At 46.5% G+C, this 19,329-nt stretch overlaps 1 protein-coding gene across 2 annotated transcripts; it reads right to left on the bottom strand.

The window, feature by feature from the left end:
• Window positions 1-623: 623 nt before the first annotated feature.
• LOC307217888 (immunoglobulin kappa light chain-like) lies at window positions 624-18,518 on the bottom strand. Of its 2 annotated transcripts, XM_079979921.1 has the most exons (5): window positions 18,492-18,518; window positions 11,103-11,281; window positions 8,385-8,741; window positions 7,142-7,456; window positions 624-983 (listed from the first exon to the last, which is right to left on the bottom strand). In XM_079979921.1, exons 2-5 carry the CDS (start codon window positions 11,173-11,175, stop codon window positions 862-864), a joined length of 867 nt encoding a protein of 288 aa, XP_079836047.1. In that variant the 5' UTR covers window positions 11,176-11,281; window positions 18,492-18,518; the 3' UTR covers window positions 624-861. The 2 variants fall into 2 exon arrangements, with proteins under 2 accessions (XP_079836047.1, XP_079836048.1); XM_079979922.1 differs by lacking the exon at window positions 18,492-18,518 and having other exon boundaries at window positions 8,385-8,687; window positions 11,103-11,422.
• Between the last annotated feature and the right edge of the window lie 811 nt (window positions 18,519-19,329).

Below are 19,329 nucleotides of genomic sequence, written 5' to 3' on the forward strand. Positions count from 1 at the left end.
TGGCTATCAGATTCTTTTCAACAGCACTTTCCATAGTTATTTGAGTAATAGTCAACATTGTTATGTGTTTGTGGGTGCTAGACATCCTAAGTTCTTGGGTCTAGTAAGTGTTAGAATTTAATCAATCCAAACCTTAAAATATAAGCCAGGCCACTCTCCTGTGACCAGGAAATCACATTAGGAAGACAAAAGGAATATGATGAGCCATTAATAATGCCACAGGGCCCTCAGCTAGAGTGAGAAGAACCAAAGCCAGGGTTTAGAGTTGGCTGGCATGTGACCTGGAGGGAAAAGGTTGCACTCTGGTAGAGGCGGCTAGCTGTAGAAAGGCTCAGAGATCTGGCTGATGCTTGTCTGAATTAGCTTGGCATGTTAATGCGGTGAGCTCCTCCAACATAGGCTCAAGTCATATATATGTGTAAGTAAACCTATAATAAAGGCACCGTAGTCTCTACTGTGCCTCATTTCCAAAATAAAACACAAACTCCAGGTAAGTGCCTAGAACCACTGGAATCTTGCAGTGCTCTGAAAAAGGAGTGGCATGCAACAATATTTTGTCAAGTTAAGTTGAAAAGCTGCATATTCTCATCCTATTTTGTCTTTCCTGTAACCATTCCCCCCCCCCTTGTCTTGCAAATCCCTCTTCCTCAAGTTTCATTTATGTATAATGTGCTGTTGAGCTCCCTATAACATCACGCTTACAAATTTTCACAAATATAAATGCATTCAATAGCTTCCCACTAACATAGCTCTCTTAAAGTTTGCAAACAGATTTCAGCTGCTTCTTGTGTGTTGGTTACAACCTTCTCATCCACTACAGCAAATAAAGGACTGGTGTTTTCATTCACTCCCATAATGTTGTTAGGGATTCATCTTGCCATGTTGTTTTCTCAGGAAAAGACATAGGAGCAAGAAAGCCGCTATGACCTTATTTAGGATAAATCCAATCCAGAAAGCAGAACTGGAGAATAGATGTCCTTCGCCTGTTAAGAAAGAACGGCAGATCAGCTCCTGTTTGTTATTCACAATTATAGGTTTCTTTTCCAGGAAATATTTTAAACCCCCCTTCCTCCCAGCACCAACACCACTTGGGATGCAAAAACTGAAATAAAACATTATTCATTGGAACCCTACAAAAAGTACTTTGGAGAAAGGAGCCCCTTTTTTATGGGATTGTGGGGCTGAGAATCCGCTCTCAAAAGAGTAATGATTAATTGCATGGTTATTCAAAATCCAGTGAAAACTAGTTTAATTCACAAAAGAGAACTTGATCCAGCAATAGCAGTCCAAAAGTCTTTTCTAGTACCCTCTGCCACCCCCTTGCCTCCTAGATCAGTGGTGGTGAACCTATGGTACATGTGGCAGAGAGGGCACTCAGAGCCCTCTCTGTGGGTACGCACACTGTCGCCCAAGCAGGGCTGTAGCTTCCATGGTGGGTGTGGAGAGGAGAGGAGGGCTCGCGTGCAAGCCGGAGTAGAGGCAGGGATCTCTCAGAAGTGGAGTGGAGGCTTCATGCTGAGAGATCCCCGCCTCCATTCCTGCTTGCACGCAAGTAGCGGGAGCGGGTAGCTCAGCCTGGCTGCCTTCAGGTGGTGCAGGGGCTCTCAGATGTAGCTTCCAGGCTGCCTCCCCCTTCCCTGACTCCAGCAACTATTCAGCCTCGATGCCTTCATGGGGTTGCAGGGGATCTGATGCGGAGGTAGGGGCTCCTTTAAACTTCTCCCTTGAGGGGAGTGCAGCCACGAACCCCTCAAAGTGTGATGGAGCCTGCACCTCCCCAGCTGAGCAGCCTTGATCCAGCTCCTGTTCCCGTGCAAGCAGCAACGCTGCCAAGCGGAGCAACACGATTCCACCCCTACTTGCCGGCCCAGCCTACCCTCACTCAGCGCGGGACTGCCAGAGCTAATCTTTATTGCTGAAAAGAGGCACTGATATTCCACTCCAAATCTATAATTCATTATACAAATTCTTACAAGTACAGTCCACCTATACCAAACCAAAAACATTGTTTTCTCTTGGTACTGAATGGAAGCTATTTATCTGCCCTTTTTTCCTCCTCTGTTCTTTGCTCAGTCACTCCATTTCCCACTCTTTGAATCTTCCTTTCAAAACAACCATGCCTGTTTTGAGAAAACTTCACAGATTTAGGAACTGGAGCGCAATCATTTGATCTCTTTGCTGTTCCTCCATATTCCAAGCACTTTTCATTTCCACAGCCCTGCTTTCTCTCCCTGACTATTACCATTCTTGATTAATAACAGTAAAATGCTCAAATTTTAGTTTATGTGACCGCTGCCCATACTTGACTTCCCAGTGATAATGAAAACAGCTACATTGTAATGGAATGTCTATCCTTTTTCCATTCTCTTCATTATATACTGACTTCTTCCATACTCCGAGCACTTCTCGTTTGCACAGCCCTGGTTTCTCTCCATTAACATCTCTATTAACATTCTTCATTATATACTGTGGCTCCCTTTAAAGCAGCAAAGCGGACAGGAGCCACCCGCTTTGTTGTTTTAAATAGTTTAGTACAACATTTGAGTCAGATTTTTTCCCCCTTGTTTTCCTGCTCTAAAAACTAGGTGCGTCTTATGGAGCGAACTATACGGTAAATTGCCATGTTGGCACTTTGCGATAAATAAGTGGGCTTTGGGTTGCAGTTTGGGCACTCGGTCTCTAAAAGGTTTGCCATCCCTCCCCTAGATAATTGCACTACCCTCCAGGGGAGGGTCCTGACCTATTGGGGAAGCGTGACAGTCGTTAATTCGCTTTAAATGTGCACACCTAAAGATATGGCCTGTGCTCATATCCTTCCTGCAAAATCATGACAGTCTAGAGGCCCCCAATCCGGTCCACCCTGGTACAGCTGGCTGGTGGCAGGGAGAGCTGATACATTTATTTGAACCCCAAATCCAAGCAAAGCCAAAGGGGGAAAGAGGAGGAAAAGTCTGCAGTGTTGCAGCTATAGGACAATAAGCTAAGAAAAGCAGTATGTGGGCAGACAAAGGGCATCATCTGCGTGGAGGCAAACTGCTGGTTCTAGCAGGCAAAAGAGGCCGCGGCTGTGTTGATATTCAGTTTGGAAAGTTGGCATGAAGTGTTAGGAACTGGCAGGCTTTCTTATCTGATTTCTCCCCCGATGGTCCTCTATGGAAAGATTCTACTTACATGTGTTATTCTTAATTGCCATGTTAGCGCAGGGGTCGCCAGTGTGATCTCTGTGGGAGCCAGTGTGCTCACCAGTAGAATCATAGAATTGCAGAGTTGGAAGGGAGCCCCAAGGTCAATCTTGTCCAGCCCTCTGCAATGCAGGAATCTCAGCTGAAGCATCCCTGACAGATGGCCACCCAGCCTCTACTCAGAAACCTCCAAGGAAGGAGAGTCCACCACCTCCCCAGGGAGACTTTTCCACTTTCAAACAGCTCTTACTGTCGGAAAGTTGATTTCAGTCAGAATCATCTTTCTTGTAATTTGAAGCCATTGGTTTGAGTCCTACTCTTCGGAGCAAGAGAGAACAAGCTTGCTCCAACAGCCTTTGAAGATGGCTATCGCATCTCCTCTCAGTCTCCTCTTTCCCAGGCTAAACATTCCCAGCTCCCTCAACCGTTCCTCACAAGGCTTGTTTTCCAGACCCTTGGTCATCTTGGTTGCCCTCCTCTGCATACCTTTAAATTGTCAACATCTTTAAATTGTGGTGCCCAGAATTGGACACAGTACAGTGGAACCTCGGGTTACGTACTGTCCTCCTTACAAATGCTTTGGGTAACAAGCTCCGCTAATCCAGAAGCAGGTGCTCCTGGTAGAGAACTTTGCCCTGGGATGCGAGCAGAAGTCGCGCACTGGCAGCGCGACAGCAGCAGGAGGCCCCATTAGCAAAACCGCGCCTCAGGTTAAGAACGGTTTGGGGTTAAGAACAGGCCTCCGGAATGAAGTTCATAATCGGATGTACCACTGTATTCCAGGTGTGGTCTGATCAAGGCTGAATAGAGGGGTACTACAACTTTCCTGAAATGCAGATGACACAACCTTGATGGCAGAAAGTGAGGAGGAATTAAAGAACCTTTTAATAAGGGTGAAAGAGGAGAGTGCAAAATATGGTCTGAAGCTCAACATCAAAAAACCCTAAGATCATGGCCACTGGTCCCATCACCTCCTGGCAAATAGAAGGGGAAGAAATGGAAGCAGTGAGAGATTTTACTTTCTTGGGCTCCATGATCACTGCAGATGGTGACAGCAGTCACGAAATTAAAAGACGTCTGCTTCTTGGGAGAAAAGTAATGACAAACCTAGACAGCATCTTAAAAAGCAGAGACATCATCTTGCCAACAAAGGTCCGTATAGTTAAAGCTATGGTTTTCCCAGTAGTGATGTATGGAAGTGAGAGCTGGACCATAAAGAAGGCTGATCGCCGAAGAATTGATGCTTTTGAATTCTGGTACTGGAGGAGGCTCTTGAGAGTCCCATGGACTGCAAGAAGATCAAACCTCTCCATTCTGAAGGAAATCAGCCCTGAGTGCTCACTGGAAGGACAGATCGTGAAGCTGAGGCTCCAAGACTTTGGCCACCTCATGAGAAGAGAAGACTCCCTGGAAAAGACCCTGATGTTGGGAAAGATGGAGGGCACAAGGAGAAGGGGACGACAGAGGACGAGAGGGTTGGACAGTGTTCTTGAAGCTACCAGCATGAGTATGACCAAACTGCGGGAGACAGCGGAAGACAGAAGTGCCTGGCGTGCTCTGGTCCAGGGGGTCACGAAGAGTCAGACATGACTAAACAACAACAACAACTTTCCTTGGTCTGGACACTATACTTCTATTGATGCAGCCCAGAACAGCAGCAACTCTCATGGTGCCTGCAAAAGTCCTCAGTAAATATCCACAATGCACAAAAGATGGTTTGCTGAAACCTTTCCATCTCCCTCTCCTTCAGATATAAGATGGGAGAAGGCCTGAAGCGCTGGCCATGTGCTTGCAGAGACTTGGTGTGCTGCTGCAGGTGGTTGCCGTTTGCCAATGGGACTGCACAGAGCTCTCCGTCAACACTCCGCGGAAATTGGAATTGTGCCAAAAAAGTTGCCTATGGAGACGGTTGCCTTGGTGACATGTTACTTTGCTGGAAAGTGTTGGTGTTGGCAACAGAAGACACTTTCCATGAACCCGTGCGTTCACCATGAATCACTTGCATTGGGCAACCTTCAGGGAGTTTCCACAGAGAAGGAGCCACCACACACTTTGCTTTCAGAAGGTCACAAGTTCGGCAGTGGTGACTGGTGCCCTTTTGGATTGGTGGCGTGGAAGGCAGGGGCACCAGGGCCAATGATGGACAGAGCCAACTCATTCTAGTTTTGTCCTAATTCTCTTCCCTGCTGAGTTCAATGAACGGGCAATGCTGAGCGTAAGAAGGAGGAAGCTGAGAGACAAGGCCAAACCCTGCATTGGTTGTAAGGAAGAAGGTAGACAGATGGTGACCGGCTGAGCTCAGATTCAGGGGTGGTCTGAAAGTGCCACATTCTTCCCAATAGACCAGCCTCCACTGGCTCAGTTCAAGCATAAGAGCATCTCTAGTAGCCAGCTTAAAGCCAAAACCTGGAAAGTCCCCACAAGTCAGATGTCACAGGCCAGTCAGTAATCACCCAGTTCAAAGTTGGAGTTTACTTTTTACCAGCTAAAACAGGACCTCCATAGACCTGGCTGAGTGTCAGAGCAGTGTATTCCAAGTGGCCTTTCTCCTTTAAAATTAGTTGCTGAGACTGAAAGTCTCTGCTTCCCTACAGTTGTCTAAGTTCTCTCCAGGGCTTTTTCTAAGCAATCAGAGACTGCACCAGCATGCAGAGAACCACCCTTTTCATGCCTCTTCTGGTTCTGGGGAACAAGTGAGAAGGGGAGCTTGTCACAGCAGAAGGAAGAGACACTCTTGCTTCTTCAACAGCCGGACTCATCTCTGTCTCTTGGCTTCAATTCCCTTCTGCTTCAGCTTCTGCCTCTGATTCTGGCCTCCTCTCCACCACAGACTCTCCCAGCTCACTAAGCCCTGTTACCTCTTCAGCTTCTGACACTTCCCCTTCTCTGTCTTCTCCCTTTGACATTGTCTCACCACCAATCCTTGGACTCTGAGTCTTCTTCCCTTGTTGGTTCCCCAGCTGGTTCCTCCCACCATTCCTCTGTGCCCAACCAGTCCATGACACCAGAAAGACAATACTGGCCTGGATGGACAAAGTAGCTTCATTCCAAAGCAATCTGCAATTTGGGGGAAGGCCCCAAACCACATTGGAAGAGTACATGTGTTGCATTAAGATGGTCCCAGATTGCATATATGGGGTTTTAAATGGTTTTAATTTTGGTTCCTCTGTTTTGTTTTTGTTTTTGTTGGGTTGGTGTTGGTTAAATGTTAGTTGTGGTTGGTGGTTATTTTAATTTGGGTATAACTGTAAACATTATTATTATTATTATTAGCCCCAAGATGTGGTGAGGACCACTAGCTTAGATGATTTTAAAAGGGGAGAAGACAAATGGATGGAAGTGGAGATAGCTATGTGGGTCCTCCATGTTTAGGGAAGCTTTTAATGTTTGATGTACTACGGTATTTTAATATTTTGTTGAAAGCCGCCCAGAGTGGCTGAGGAAGCCCAGCCAGATGGGTGGGGTATAAATAATAAATTATGATGATGATGATGATGATGATGTCAAGAGGAAGCACGCCACAGAATACCAGCAGCTAGGAAGCATCAACAGGAGAGGACTATTAGATACCTTGCTCTGCCAGTATGTGTCTTAATAGCATCTGTTCTGCACTGTGGGGAAAAGGGAATGGGACTAAATCGGCCTTTACCAACGTGGTGCCCTCCAGATGTTTTGGACTACAACTCCCATCAGCCCTGGCCAGCACAGTTTGGCTGCCTGTGGCTGGTGGGAGTTGCACTCCAGAGCACCTTCTTTGAAGGTGAAGGATGAAGGAGATGAACATTTGATACAATACAACAGGGCTCTTCTTACTAATGTCCTTATTTCTGGCTAATGGGAGGTCCAGTAGCAGGACTGGGAAGCCATGGAGATCTTCAGTGTCACTAGGCACTGATTCGGTAGAAAGCAGCCTTCACATATATCCAGATACTTCTGGGGGAAATGGGGTTCAGGCTTACCTGTGCTGCTTAAGACTTTTAGCACCGCAGATTTGCTAATGGGGGGCTGGGAGTTGTGCACAACCCGGCAAGTGAACACAGAAGAGCTGTTCTGCTTAGTTGCTGTCACTTCCAGGGAACTCCGAAGGGAGAAGGTCCCATCCTGATTCAGGATTTCGAAAACTGGCGCCTCCAGCGGGGTTTTCTCCCGGTCCTTCAGCCAGTTAAAAATGATGTATCTGGGATAAAAGCCTTCCACGTAGCAGGTGACTGTCACAGTGTCATTCACCTGGACAGGTGAGGGAGGGTCCATTTTCAGCCACACTTTGGGCGGAACTGAGCAGACAAAGCCAATTGTTAAAATGTGGACTTTTTGTGCTCTGCGCTTTTAAGGAAAAAATCAATATTAACTAATTAATTCATGGGACTTATATCCTACTCTTCAGCCAGAAAGGCTCCCAAAGCAATGTTCATATATATATATATATATATATTAAATGTAGTAACTAGCAATGACTTCAATCTAAAATGTTACAACACAAATGGAAAAAGGGAAGGGAAGAAGAAATCAACCAAAGTTGCGTCACCAGGGTCTCCGTTTGACTGACAGGGTGCTGACGGGGATGGAAACAGACAGCTTATCATCATAAAAATAAGCCTTGCTGGTCCCTTGAGAAATAGCCTGGTGACCCCACCTTTCCTAAGGTATCCTCCTGGGGGAGAATTGCAGAATCGGTCCCTTCCAAACTACAATTCTATGATTTTATGTATTCGCTGTGGGTTAAAACAGAGAGCCTAGAACTTGCCGATCAGAAGGTCGGCGGTTCGATTCCCAATGATGGGGTGAGCTCCTGTTGCTCGGTCCCTGCTCCTGCCAACCTAGCAGTTCAAAAGCACTTCGAAGTGCAAGTAGATAAATAGGTACCACTCTGGTGGGAAGGTAAACGGTGTTTCCATGCGCTGCTCTGGTTCGCCAGAAGTGGCTTGGTCATGCTGGCCACATGACCCGGAAGCTGTATGCCGGCTCCCTCGGCCAGTAAAGCGAGATGAGCGCTGCAACCCCAGAGTCGGTCACGACTGGACCTAACGGTCAGGGGTCCCTTTACCTTTATATGTGTAAATAAAGACCCAACAGTCCCTGCTGATCTTCATTTGAAGGAAATGAAATTCTGGGAAAACACAGGAAGGCAGCCCTGGAGGCTCTCACTGCTTGGAGATAATGTTCTTCCCCACCCATGTTAATAACAATTTGTCAGTCACTTACCAACCACAGAAACCACACTGCCTTTCCCCTTCCGCTTCATTCCAAAGATTTCCTTCGTACAGTAATAGGTCCCAGCATCCTGGAGTTCTATGTTGGGGATGAGAATGGAGAAGTCTGTTTGCGAGTCAGGATGGAGTCTTCTCACCCGGGAATCGGTTCCTGTGCCAAGAGCTTGGGACTCCTTGTACCATGTCACGGTAGGGTGGACAATTGCCCGGGTCAGTTGGCAGTGCAGCGTGACGCTCTCTCCAAGGGATGCAGATAGAAATTTGGGCTCCTGTTTGACCTTCACAAGGGTGGCATCTGAAAGAACATCATAGAGTTCTGGTTCCTCTCCAGATTCTGCTTCTACCACCCCTGTTTGATTGAAAACATTTTAATCACTCTGGAGGCAGCCTTTCACCTCCAGTTCAAAACCATGGAAGAACAACCCCCAACCCCACTCTTGAAAAGGCTGAGGAGTAAACCCTACAAAAATCCAGAGTCGAGTCTTTAAGGTGGTTGGTTGTCCGCCTCCTTCCAGCAACTCCTGCAGCCAAGCTGGTGCCAAACGCCTTGCTCTGCTTTCCATCAGTGAGGCCAAGAGGATCTTGTCGTCTGGGCAGCCTGGAACCTCTATACACACTGCCCAGGCTTCCACCCCGGGGAGGTCACTTGGGTGCTGCTAATGCAGCAGAAATAACTGTGGGGATACATCCGTAGCAATCACCAGAGGACAAATGACCGCTGGGAGGAGCGCAGAGAAGAAACGTCCTGGTGCATCTGCGTCAGCGCAACCGGACGCCTTCATCTGCCCCAGCTGCAACAAAACATGTCTCTCCCCTATCGGTCTCTATGGGCGCAGGAGGTGGTGCAAACTTCCAACAGTTTGGCTTTGCCCTTAAAGGCACACTCCTCCACTGTCTCCCGAGACAGACAGATGCCAATGATATCGCTCCCTAACCGATCACCAGCAACTAATGTATTGAAAGAATTATTTGTTGACGGCCACCAACTTTGCAGGCTTTTAAAGAGGGTTAAACAATTTCTTGCAGGATAAGACTACCAGTGGCTACTAGCCCTGATGTTCTTCCTCTCCTCTTGGAAGCAGCATGTGTCTGAATGCCAGTTGCTGGAAACTGCAGGGGGGGAGAGGGTCTTGTGTTCGAATCCTGATTGCAGGCTCTTTTCCCTTAAGCATCTGGCCAGCTGCTGTGAGAACAGGATGCTGGACTAGATGAGTCACTGGTCTGATCCAGCAGGCTGTTTTATAATAATAATATAATAATAATAATTTATTTTTTATATCCCACCCATCTGGCTGAGTTTCCCTAGCCTCGCTGGGCGGCTCCCAATTGAGTGTTAAAAACAATACAGCATCAGACATTAAAAACTTCCCTAAACAGGACCACCTTCAGTTGTCTTTTAAAAGTTAAATAGTTGTTTATTGCCTTGACGTCTGGTGGGAGGGGGTTCCACAGGGCGGGCGCCACTACCTCTGCCTGGTTCCCTGTAACCTCACTTCTCGCAGCAAGGGAACCGCCAGAAGGCCCTCGGAGCTGGACCTCTGTCTGGGCTGAACGATGGGGGTGGAGACGCTCCTTCAGGTATACAGGACAGAGGTCGTTTAGGGCTTTAAAGGTCAGCACTAACACTTTGAATTGTGCTCGGAAACATACTGGGAGCCAATGAAGATCTCTCAGGACCAGTGTTATGTGGTCTCGGCAGCCACTCCCAGTCACCAGTCTAACTGCCGCATTCTGGATTAGTTGTAGTTTCCGGGTCACCTTCAAAGGTAGCCCCACATAGAGCGCATTGCAGTAGGCCAAGCGGGAGATAACTAGAGCATGCACAACTCTGGCAAGACAGTCTTTGGGCAGGTAGGGTCTCAGCCTGCGTACCAGATGGAGCTGATAAACAGCTGCCCTGGACACAGAATTGACCTTGACCTCCATGGACAGCTGTGTGTCCAAAATGACTCCCAGGCTGCGCACCTGGTCCTTCAGGGGCACAGTTGCCCCATTCAGGACCAGGGAGTCCCCCACACCTGTCTGCTCCCTGTCCCCCAAAAACAGTACTTCTGTCTTGTCAGGATTTAACCTCAATGCACTTACAGTGGTGCCCCGCAAGATGAATGCCTCACAAGACGGAAAACTCGCTAGACGAAAGAGTTTTCCGTTTTGGAGGCACTGCGCAAAACAAATTTCCTATGGGCTTGCTTCGCAAGACAAAAATGTCTTGCGAGTTCCTGCAGGTTTTTTTTCCTCCCCCCCCCCTTTTCTAAGCCACTAAACCGCTAATAGCGCTAATCCGCTAATCCGTCAATGGGCTTGCTTCGCAAGACGAAAAAACCGCTAGACAAAGAGACTCGTGGAACGGATTCTTTTCGTCTTGTGAAGCACCACTGTGTGTGTTAATGTAGTCAACATGTCCAGTAGCCCGTGAGAAATGGCTCCTTCTGGCATCTACCCCGATGGAGGCCCTAATTTCCACTCTCTAAGTCTCAGGTCCTAATCTTCTGGTGGCAACCCTATCAAGAAACTGTTGAACCCAACTCTGGAAGGATCTGAAGTGGACCGCAATGAAGAGACTTGAAAGGTCCTCTTCGTCTGGGTTTCTACTGCACGCAAGCCACAAATCACTTCCCTCCCTAGAGAGTGTGTTTCACCGGGATTCACTAAGCTCAGAAAGCTGGTCCTAGTCGATTTAACGGCATTTACGAGTTTGTTCCAGACTCACCAGGGGTTTGCAGGAAGAGGTGGAGCTGTAGGAAGAGACGGATTAGCCACAGCGAAGAGTTGAAAGCAGCCATCAAAGTGGCAGGAAAACCCACATTCCCGTCTGCGTTGTCTCTTGGGAACTCTTGTTTCAGTTGCAGGAGAAAGGCTTTTCTTTTCTTTTGGCTGTGACACTTCCTTCTGCAATTAATAGATGCCAGTTTCACTTCCCCGAATTTGGAAAGCCAATTTTGCTTTCAGGCTCCCCTGCACAGAATGATATCCACACACCCACATACTAGGGGCTGCAACGCCTGCTTGCCTCACTTGCCAACTCCACTATTTGACTGTAAATAACAAAAACAACAAACATGAAGTCATTTACAAAAAAAGTCTCAATAATAATTAATTTACCCCCTTGCCCATCCTCATACTTGACCAACCCCTCTCCCTTTGCACTTCACCCATGCCCCAAGCCGCTCCCCTCTTACCTAAGCCCCCCCCTCTCATTCCGTCACACCTATTTTAAAAGGGAGGAGAGGCTTCACCCAGCTAAACTGCTGAGTGAAGGGCCTTCCCCCTCCATTCATCCTCACTGCAGACATCATCATCATCATTTTTTATTTGTACCCCACCCATCTGGCTGGGTTTCCCCAGCCACTCTGGGCGGCTTCCAACAAAAGATTTTAAAATACATTAAAATGTCAGACATTAAAAACTTCCCTAAACAGGGCCGCCATCAGTTGTCTTCTAAATGTCAGATAGTTGTTTATCTCTTTGACATCTGATGGGAGGGTGTTTCACAGGGAGGGATCCGCCAGAAGGCCCTCAGAGCTGGACCTCAGCGTCCGGGCTGAACGATGGGGGGGGGGGGAGACGCTCCTTCAGGTATACTGGGCTGAGGCCGTTTAGGGCTTTAAAGGTCAGCACCAACACTTTGAATTGTGCCCAGAAACATACTGGGAGCCAATGTAGGTCTTTCAGGACCAGTGTTACGTGGTCTCAGCGGCCGCTCCCAGTCACCAGTCTAGCTGCCGCATTCTGGATTAGTTGCAGTTTCCGGGTCACCTTCAAAGGTAGCCCCACGTAGAGCGCATTGCAGTAGCCCAAGCGGGAGATAACTAGAGCATGCACCACTCTGGCAAGACAGTCCATAGGCAGATAGGGTCTCATCCTGCGTACCAGATGGAGCTGGTCGACAGCTGCCCTGGAATTCCTGGACATGGAATTGACCTGTGCCTCCATGGACAGCTGTGAGTCCAGAATGACTCCCAGGCTGCGCACCTGGTCCTTCAGGGGCACAGTTACCCCATTTAGGACCAGGGAGTCCCCCACAACTGCCCGCCCCCTGTCCCTGTTGGCTAGTTGCAGTATGGTAGCGCTGCAGAGAGCTTGCTGGGGAGACCATGCATTAAAAAGAAAGGGACTCAAAAATAACTTAAACAAGGTTTTAATTACAAAAAACAAAAACTCCTTATACACTAAATACATTAACAACAAACCAGACCCAACCACCAACCCAACCCCCAGGGTAATGGGAGAGCTAGGTGCTGCTCCTTATATACTACAACCAAATGCTGACACACCTTAATCAGTGCAACTCGGCAGCACCTGCTATGTTTCACAGCTGTAAAGCTGGGTCTCGTTATCTTGCTCTGGCCCTTGCTCTGGCCCCTTAAAGACATACACATTGGGTGGAACAATGATGAACCTTTACATTTAAAGTAACCATTCAACAGTCCCCCCAAAACAGTACTTCTCTCTTGTCAGGATTCAGCCACAATCCTGGCAATGCCCCTGGGCGCAGGGCATGCGCACCTCCCTAGGCGCCCGATCGGCTTGCTCCACCGCTGCGTTGATTCACAGTTTCTCTCTCTGTTTCCCTTGGTTTCTCATTTTTCTAATCTTAAATTCAGTCCACCAAGTTTCTTCGTCCACTAGCAGATTTATTTCTCCTTTTTTAGGTACAGTGGTACCTCAGGTTACAGACGCTTCAGGTTACAGACCCCACTAACCCAGAAATAGTACCTCAGGTTAAGAACTTTGCTTCAGGAGAACAGAAATCGTGTTTCGGCAGCGGGAGGCCCCATTAGCTAAAGTGGTGCTTCAGGTTAAGAACAGTTTCAGGTTAAGAACAGACCTCAGGAACGAGTTAAGTTCTTAACCTGAGGTACCGTTGTATTGATGACAATTAATCAGCTGCTTAGGGCATATTTTCCCCAACAGTTACCCCTTTGTAGGCATGTTTTACCTAATAGGCACATTTTTGCTAATTTCCTTAATATAATCCATTTTATTCTGTCATTTTCTACCAACATTATATTTTTATAATTATATTTTCATAACTGGTTTTTTAAAAAAACTTGTAAAGTGCTTAGAAGCCATTCTGGAAAGCAAGCAGTATTTAAATTAAATACTACCTCTACCACTACTACTAATAATAATGCATTTTGAAGCCTACTGTCCTCTAACATATACATTTTTTAATACAATGTTATTGTACAAATAATTATCCTCCCCTCCCTTTTGGCAGGGGGTAATATTTATGAGATTTTTAAAGCTATATATTTTAGTTGTGTTGTTTCCTGATGTTGTATCTTGCTGTTTTGACATTTTCTATATGATTTGCATTTTGCATTTATTTTGCTTATAGATATTTATTTGTCTTATATGCTAATGTATGTTGTTCTGATATATCCTTGTTTCGTCATGTCGCTTAAAATGTGGCTTTTTAAATATTAGTGTTATTAGCAGTCGCACTGAATGTGGAATGTGTGTTTTTGTTGAGATGTGCAAACCACTTTGAGAGTTCTGCTGGAATGTAAAGCAGGGTGCAAGTTGGTTAGATCAATAAATAAACATTATGGCAAAAGCTCCTAAGGACACACCTGAAATGGCCTCATAACATAGTAGCCAAGGAACCACCAGCTAGGGTTGGCATATTTTTAAAAGTACAAACCAGGACACCCCAACTGTTGTTGAGCTTTCTTTAGAAAGACCCCAACATCTCCAGATTACATTTTGCGTTGCTGCTTCGTCAAAGCTGAGTTTTAAAATGAGCAATTTGTTGTGTCCGGCTGCTAAAAATAACATGACCAGCGGCCTCTGCTGTGCCCCTTTCCAGAAGGGTATTATCTGATGTGAATCATGCACAGTTGCTTAAGAAGCAGTTATTTAACCAGCAGAACTTCCCCAAGTGGGGTTTATTGCTCAATGGAAGCTGCAAAGCAGAAAGCAATTGCCCAGATTTAGAAAGTGGCACAGGCCCACTGAACACTGAGTGTTGTTTTGCTACAGCGTGAGTCTGTTTCACACAGGTTACGTAATGATTTCCTTTGGGGTGTGTTCTTGAGGCATCTAATCATAAGCCTGCATTTTTATCAAGCTTATATTTTGATCAGGGCCTGTATCTTAAAATGAGCTTAAAGATTTTCAAATGTTCATGCCAGGCAGAAGAGCAGCTGCCTAAGAACCTTGGCAAGATGTTTATTCTTCTGGACAAGGGGGCCCCCTGATTTATAGCAGAAAACAATTCTCAAAGTCAAAGGGAATTACAGGCTGACAGCCAAGGTTACACTGACCCTACATATTACAGAAGATAAAAAAGCAGAGATAAACATAATTAAGAGTGGGTAAATAGTAAAATAAAACCATGTGCCTCCCATTCAACTTGAGCCATATTTTCCAAAGGTTCAAAGGTCAAGAGCAGTGAAAAAGGCAACTGGCTTGGCTGGAGAAGAGAGGTTTTCTTTCTATTTTTGAGGCTGGAAACTGTTCCTTACTTTGAAAAGGTTTATTCTTTTAAAAAGGTTATTTATGTTATGTATTAAATATATTGGCTTAAATGTAATTATGCAAAGGAATTAGAAGCTAAGAAATGTTAAATCCTTATGCTAGATTCTTATTTCATATAGTTGGAAGAGATCACAAGCAGGAAACATCATTAGAGCATTTGTCAAGCTTTTGTTTAGAGACCTCCAAAGGAAGTAGATCTTTCAATGATGATCCTTGACATCTGTTTAAGATAAAAATTTAAGATTAACCATCTGTTTTGGAGGGCAATAGGGTGAGGTGAGCTGGTAATTAAGGTTCCTTGTTGAGACACATGTAAGATATATTACTACTTATTTGTCATTTATAGATAGAAGAATATATAGCTTTTTGTTTCCCATAAAAGGACAGAAGGAAATGGGTGTATCTTTTGTGATTGGTTCTAGCAAACAGCCAATAGGAATTTCAACCAGGCTGATTGGACAGAGGCAGCCACAGGAGGAGCAAGGGGGCTGGATTAAGGAAATATAAGTGCTGGCCAGAATGGCAAGAGGCCAGGCCAGAGCTTGGTAACCATATACCACTGTGCCTCATATTTATTTGTCTGACAAATAAATTATTATTTTAATTTCTCTATTGCTGCGTTGAATATTTCATTCCAGCTAAGCGTTAACCACAAGCAGGGATGCTACATTCTCATGCACTATTGCTGTAATATATTGTACTGTTATATCAACAGAAGTTGCATTGATGGCCTTTTATACAAGCGTTTCCCAAACCTTTCCAGGCTGACACCCCTTTTGTTCCATAAGCTCATGCCCAATGCCCTCTACCCTATAGACAACATTATTCAGAAGAGTGGTTTGCAGAACCTGGATAGCTCAGTTGGTCAGAGCATGGTGCTGATAACGCCAAGGTTGCAAGTTTGATCCCCGTATGGGTCAGCTGCATATTCCTGCATTGCAGGGGATTGGACTAGATGATCCTCAGGGTCCCTTCCAACTCTATGAGTCTATTATTCTATGACCCACTAAAGAAGATAATGGAGTTTTCTTGGCAGGGATACTGGAAATGGTGAAATTAAAAGACGCCTGCTTCTTGGGAGAAAAGCAATGACAAACCTAGACAGCATCTTCAAAAGCAGAGACATCACCTTGCCAACAAAGGGCCGTATAGTTAAAGCTATGGTTTTCCCAGTAGTGATGTATGGAAGTGAGAGCTGGACCATCAAGAAGGCTGATCACCGAAGAATGGATGCTTTTAAATTATGGTGCTGGAAGAGACTCTTGAGAGTCCCATGGACTGCAAGAAGATCAAACCTCTCCATTCTTAAGGAAATCAGCCCTGAGTGCTCACTGGAAGGACAGATCCTGAAGCTGAGGCTCCAAGACTTTGACCACCTCATGAGAAGAGAAGACTCCCTGGAAAAGACCCTGATGTTGGGAAAGATGGAGGGCACAAGGAGAAGGGGACGACAGAGGACGAGATGGTGGGACAGTGTTCTCAAAGCTACGAACATAAGTTTGACCAAACTGCGGGAGGCAGTGGAAGACAGGAGTGCCTGGTGTGCTCTGGTCCATGGGGTCACGAAGAGTCAGACACGACTAAATGACTAAACAACAACAAAAGAAGATAATAACACAGTAAAATTCAAAACAGCAACTATTTGTTCAAAATCCAATTAAAACTATTTAGTTGCATTAATTCAACAACGTGGATGAACTTGATTCCAGGGCAGACACTCAAAAACTGAGGTTCCACTGTACAAACAAGAGTGAGCAAAGGAAATAACTTTGAAAGCAATAAGAGCGGTAAAACTTTACAGTGGTACGTCGGGTTAAGAACTTAATTCGTTCCGGAGGTCCGTTCTTAACCTGAAACTGTTCTTAACCTGAAGCACCACTTTAGCTAATGGGGCCTCCCGCTGCTGCTGTCACCGCTGTGCAATTTCTGTTCTCATCCTGAAGCAAAGTTCTTAACCCAAGGTACTATTTCTGGGTTAGCGGAGTCTGTAACCTGAAGCGTCTGTAACCCGAGGTACCACTGTAAATACAAAGCGAGAAAGGTGTTGGGGTGATCACACAGGGTCCCCTGACGTTTCACCGTCTATTGATCCCTGTGCCACCACTTTATTTCTCGCTGCCACCACCCAGGCCCTACCTGGGACAATACTGAGTCCAGTCAGGGTTAAATTGGAACATAAACTTCTGTTTATTTATTGCGGTTTAACAAGCGTGTGGTTTCATAAACGGTATCAGTCCATTACAATCATGGGGTGCCTATCCAGACCTGTAACTTCCGCTACCTGCTCTCACTCACTAAACCACCTCTCAGATATTTACTCGTCTTCCTAGCTCCTAACTGCTCCTGACTCAGCTTATTTCGCTACACTAACTCAACCGTGAAGCTGAGGCTCCAAGACTTTGGCCACCTCATGAGAAGAGAAGACTCCCTGGAAAAGACCCTGATGTTGGGACTAAGATGGAGGGCACAAGGAGAAGGGGACGACGAAGGACGAGATGGTGGGACAGTGTTCTCGAAGCTACGAATATGAGTTTGACCAAACTGCGGGAGGCAGTGGAAGACAGGAGTGCCTGGCGTGCTCTGGTCCATGGGGTCACAAAGAGTCGGACACGACTAAACGACTAAACAACAACAACTCAACCTACCCACAGACTCTATCCCAATTGACTCCCACTCCAACCAACCACCCAGCTCCCAACGAACTCCCCCCTTCGCCCCTCCCAGAGCTGGTTTTATAGTCCCTCTGACTCCACCCCCCGGGTTCTGATTGGGTAACCTGTTTAACTATTTCACCTCCAGCACTCTCATATGTTAACGTCACAGGTGTTTCGCTCTAGCCTGGTCAATCATTGATAAGAGATGAATGCATCCAGAAGGGTCCATCTGTCAGCATCGCCCTTGAGCCAGTGTCACCAACTGGACTCATGCACTTCAACCCCGACTGGGCTAGGAGAGCTGGGTAGCACTTCCAGAGACCACCAGGTCAAAGTGCTGTGGACTCACAGCTTAGAGTTGTGAGCACCGGATTCACTTCCACAATGCAGTCGTCGCACAGCAGAGTATGGATTCCGTTTGAATTCCAAGGTATGACTGTATGTAGGAAGCTGCCCACAGTGGCTAGGGCATGGGTAGGCAAACTAAGGCCCAGGGGCCGGATGCGGCCCAATCGCCTTCTCCATCCGGCCCGCGGACGGTCCAGGAATCAGCATGTTTTTACATGAGTACAATGTGTCCTTTTATTTAAAATGCATCTCTGTGTTATTTGTGGAGCATAGGAAGTTGTTCATTCCCCCCCCCAATATAGTCCAGCCCCCCACAAGGTCTGAGGGACAGTGGAGCGGCCCCCTGCTGAAAAGGTTTTCTGACCCCTGGCAACCCAGTAAGATGTGTGGGGTAAAATTATCATTATGGAATGGGACATCCTAGAATCATAGAATCATAGAATCATAGAGTTGGAAGAGACCACAAGGGCCATCGAGTCCAACCCCCTGCCAAGCAGGAAACACCATCAGAGCACTCCGGACATATGGTTGTCAAGCCTCTGCTTAAAGACCTCCAAAGAAGGAGACTCCACCACACTCCTTGGCAGCAAATTCCACTGTCAAACAGCTCTTACTGTCAGGAAGTTCTTCCTAATGTTTAGGTGGAATCTTCTTTCTTGTAGTTTGGAACCATTGCTCCGTGTCCGCTTCTCTGGAGCAGCAGAAAACAACCTTTCTCCCTCCTCTATGTGACATCCTTTTATATATTTGAACATGGCTATCATATCACCCCTTAACCTCCTCTTCTCCAGGCTAAACATGCCCAGCTCCCTTAGCCGTTCCTCATAAGGCATCGTTTCCAGGCCTTTGACCATTTTGGTTGCCCTCCTCTGGACACGTTCCAGTTTGTCAGTGTCCTTCTTGAACTGTGGTGCCCAGAACTGGACACAGTACTCCAGGTGAGGTCTGACCAATTTTCATTGGAGAAATGTTGGAGGCTATGCCACTGCCAAGTCAAGCAAAGAGTCCTGCATTTCCCTGAATGAGTACTCAGGGTGAGAGTCTGTTGGTGGAGAAGGGCTTAAATTTCCTTGGTGAGAAGTGGAGAGTGTGTCTGGATTGCCCCAGGCAAGAGATGCTTGGAAATGATGATGGAGCAGGGAGACAGGACTTTTCACCTGATGTGGCAGACAACCACAATGCCTGGAGACAGACGATCAGTGACCAGAGGAGGAATGACCTCTGGGAGCAGCGCAGAGAGAAGAAATACCAGGGTTCATCTGCAACAGCACCACCAGACACCTTTATCTGCCCCAGCTGCAACAAAACATGTCTCTCCCCTATCAGCCTCTACAGCCACAGCAGGCGCTGTAACTCTCCAGTGGTTTGACTTCACACCCAAAGACACACTCCTCCACACTTGTCTCCTGGGGCAGATGGATGCCAACTCTGAACTTAAAAATGGAAAGCGTA

The sequence above is a fragment of the Podarcis cretensis genome (genome assembly GCF_951804945.1).
Source record: "Podarcis cretensis genome assembly, chromosome: 6".
NCBI lineage: Eukaryota > Metazoa > Chordata > Lepidosauria > Squamata > Lacertidae > Podarcis > Podarcis cretensis.

What these genes read in the sequence shown, in the direction of transcription:
- LOC307217888 (XM_079979921.1), bottom strand. Translation starts at nt 11,175, where the DNA reads ATGGCTGCTTTCAACTCTTCGCTGTGGCTAATCCGTCTCTTCCTACAG. An exon ending in CCTCTTCCTGCAAACCCCTG is followed by an intron (nt 8,742 to 11,102) that starts GTGAGTCTGGAA and finishes TCAATCAAACAG; the next exon opens with GGGTGGTAGAAGCAGAATCT. An exon ending in AAAAGTCTTAAGCAGCACAG is followed by an intron (nt 984 to 7,141) that starts GTAAGCCTGAAC and finishes CTTTCTTAACAG; the next exon opens with GCGAAGGACATCTATTCTCC.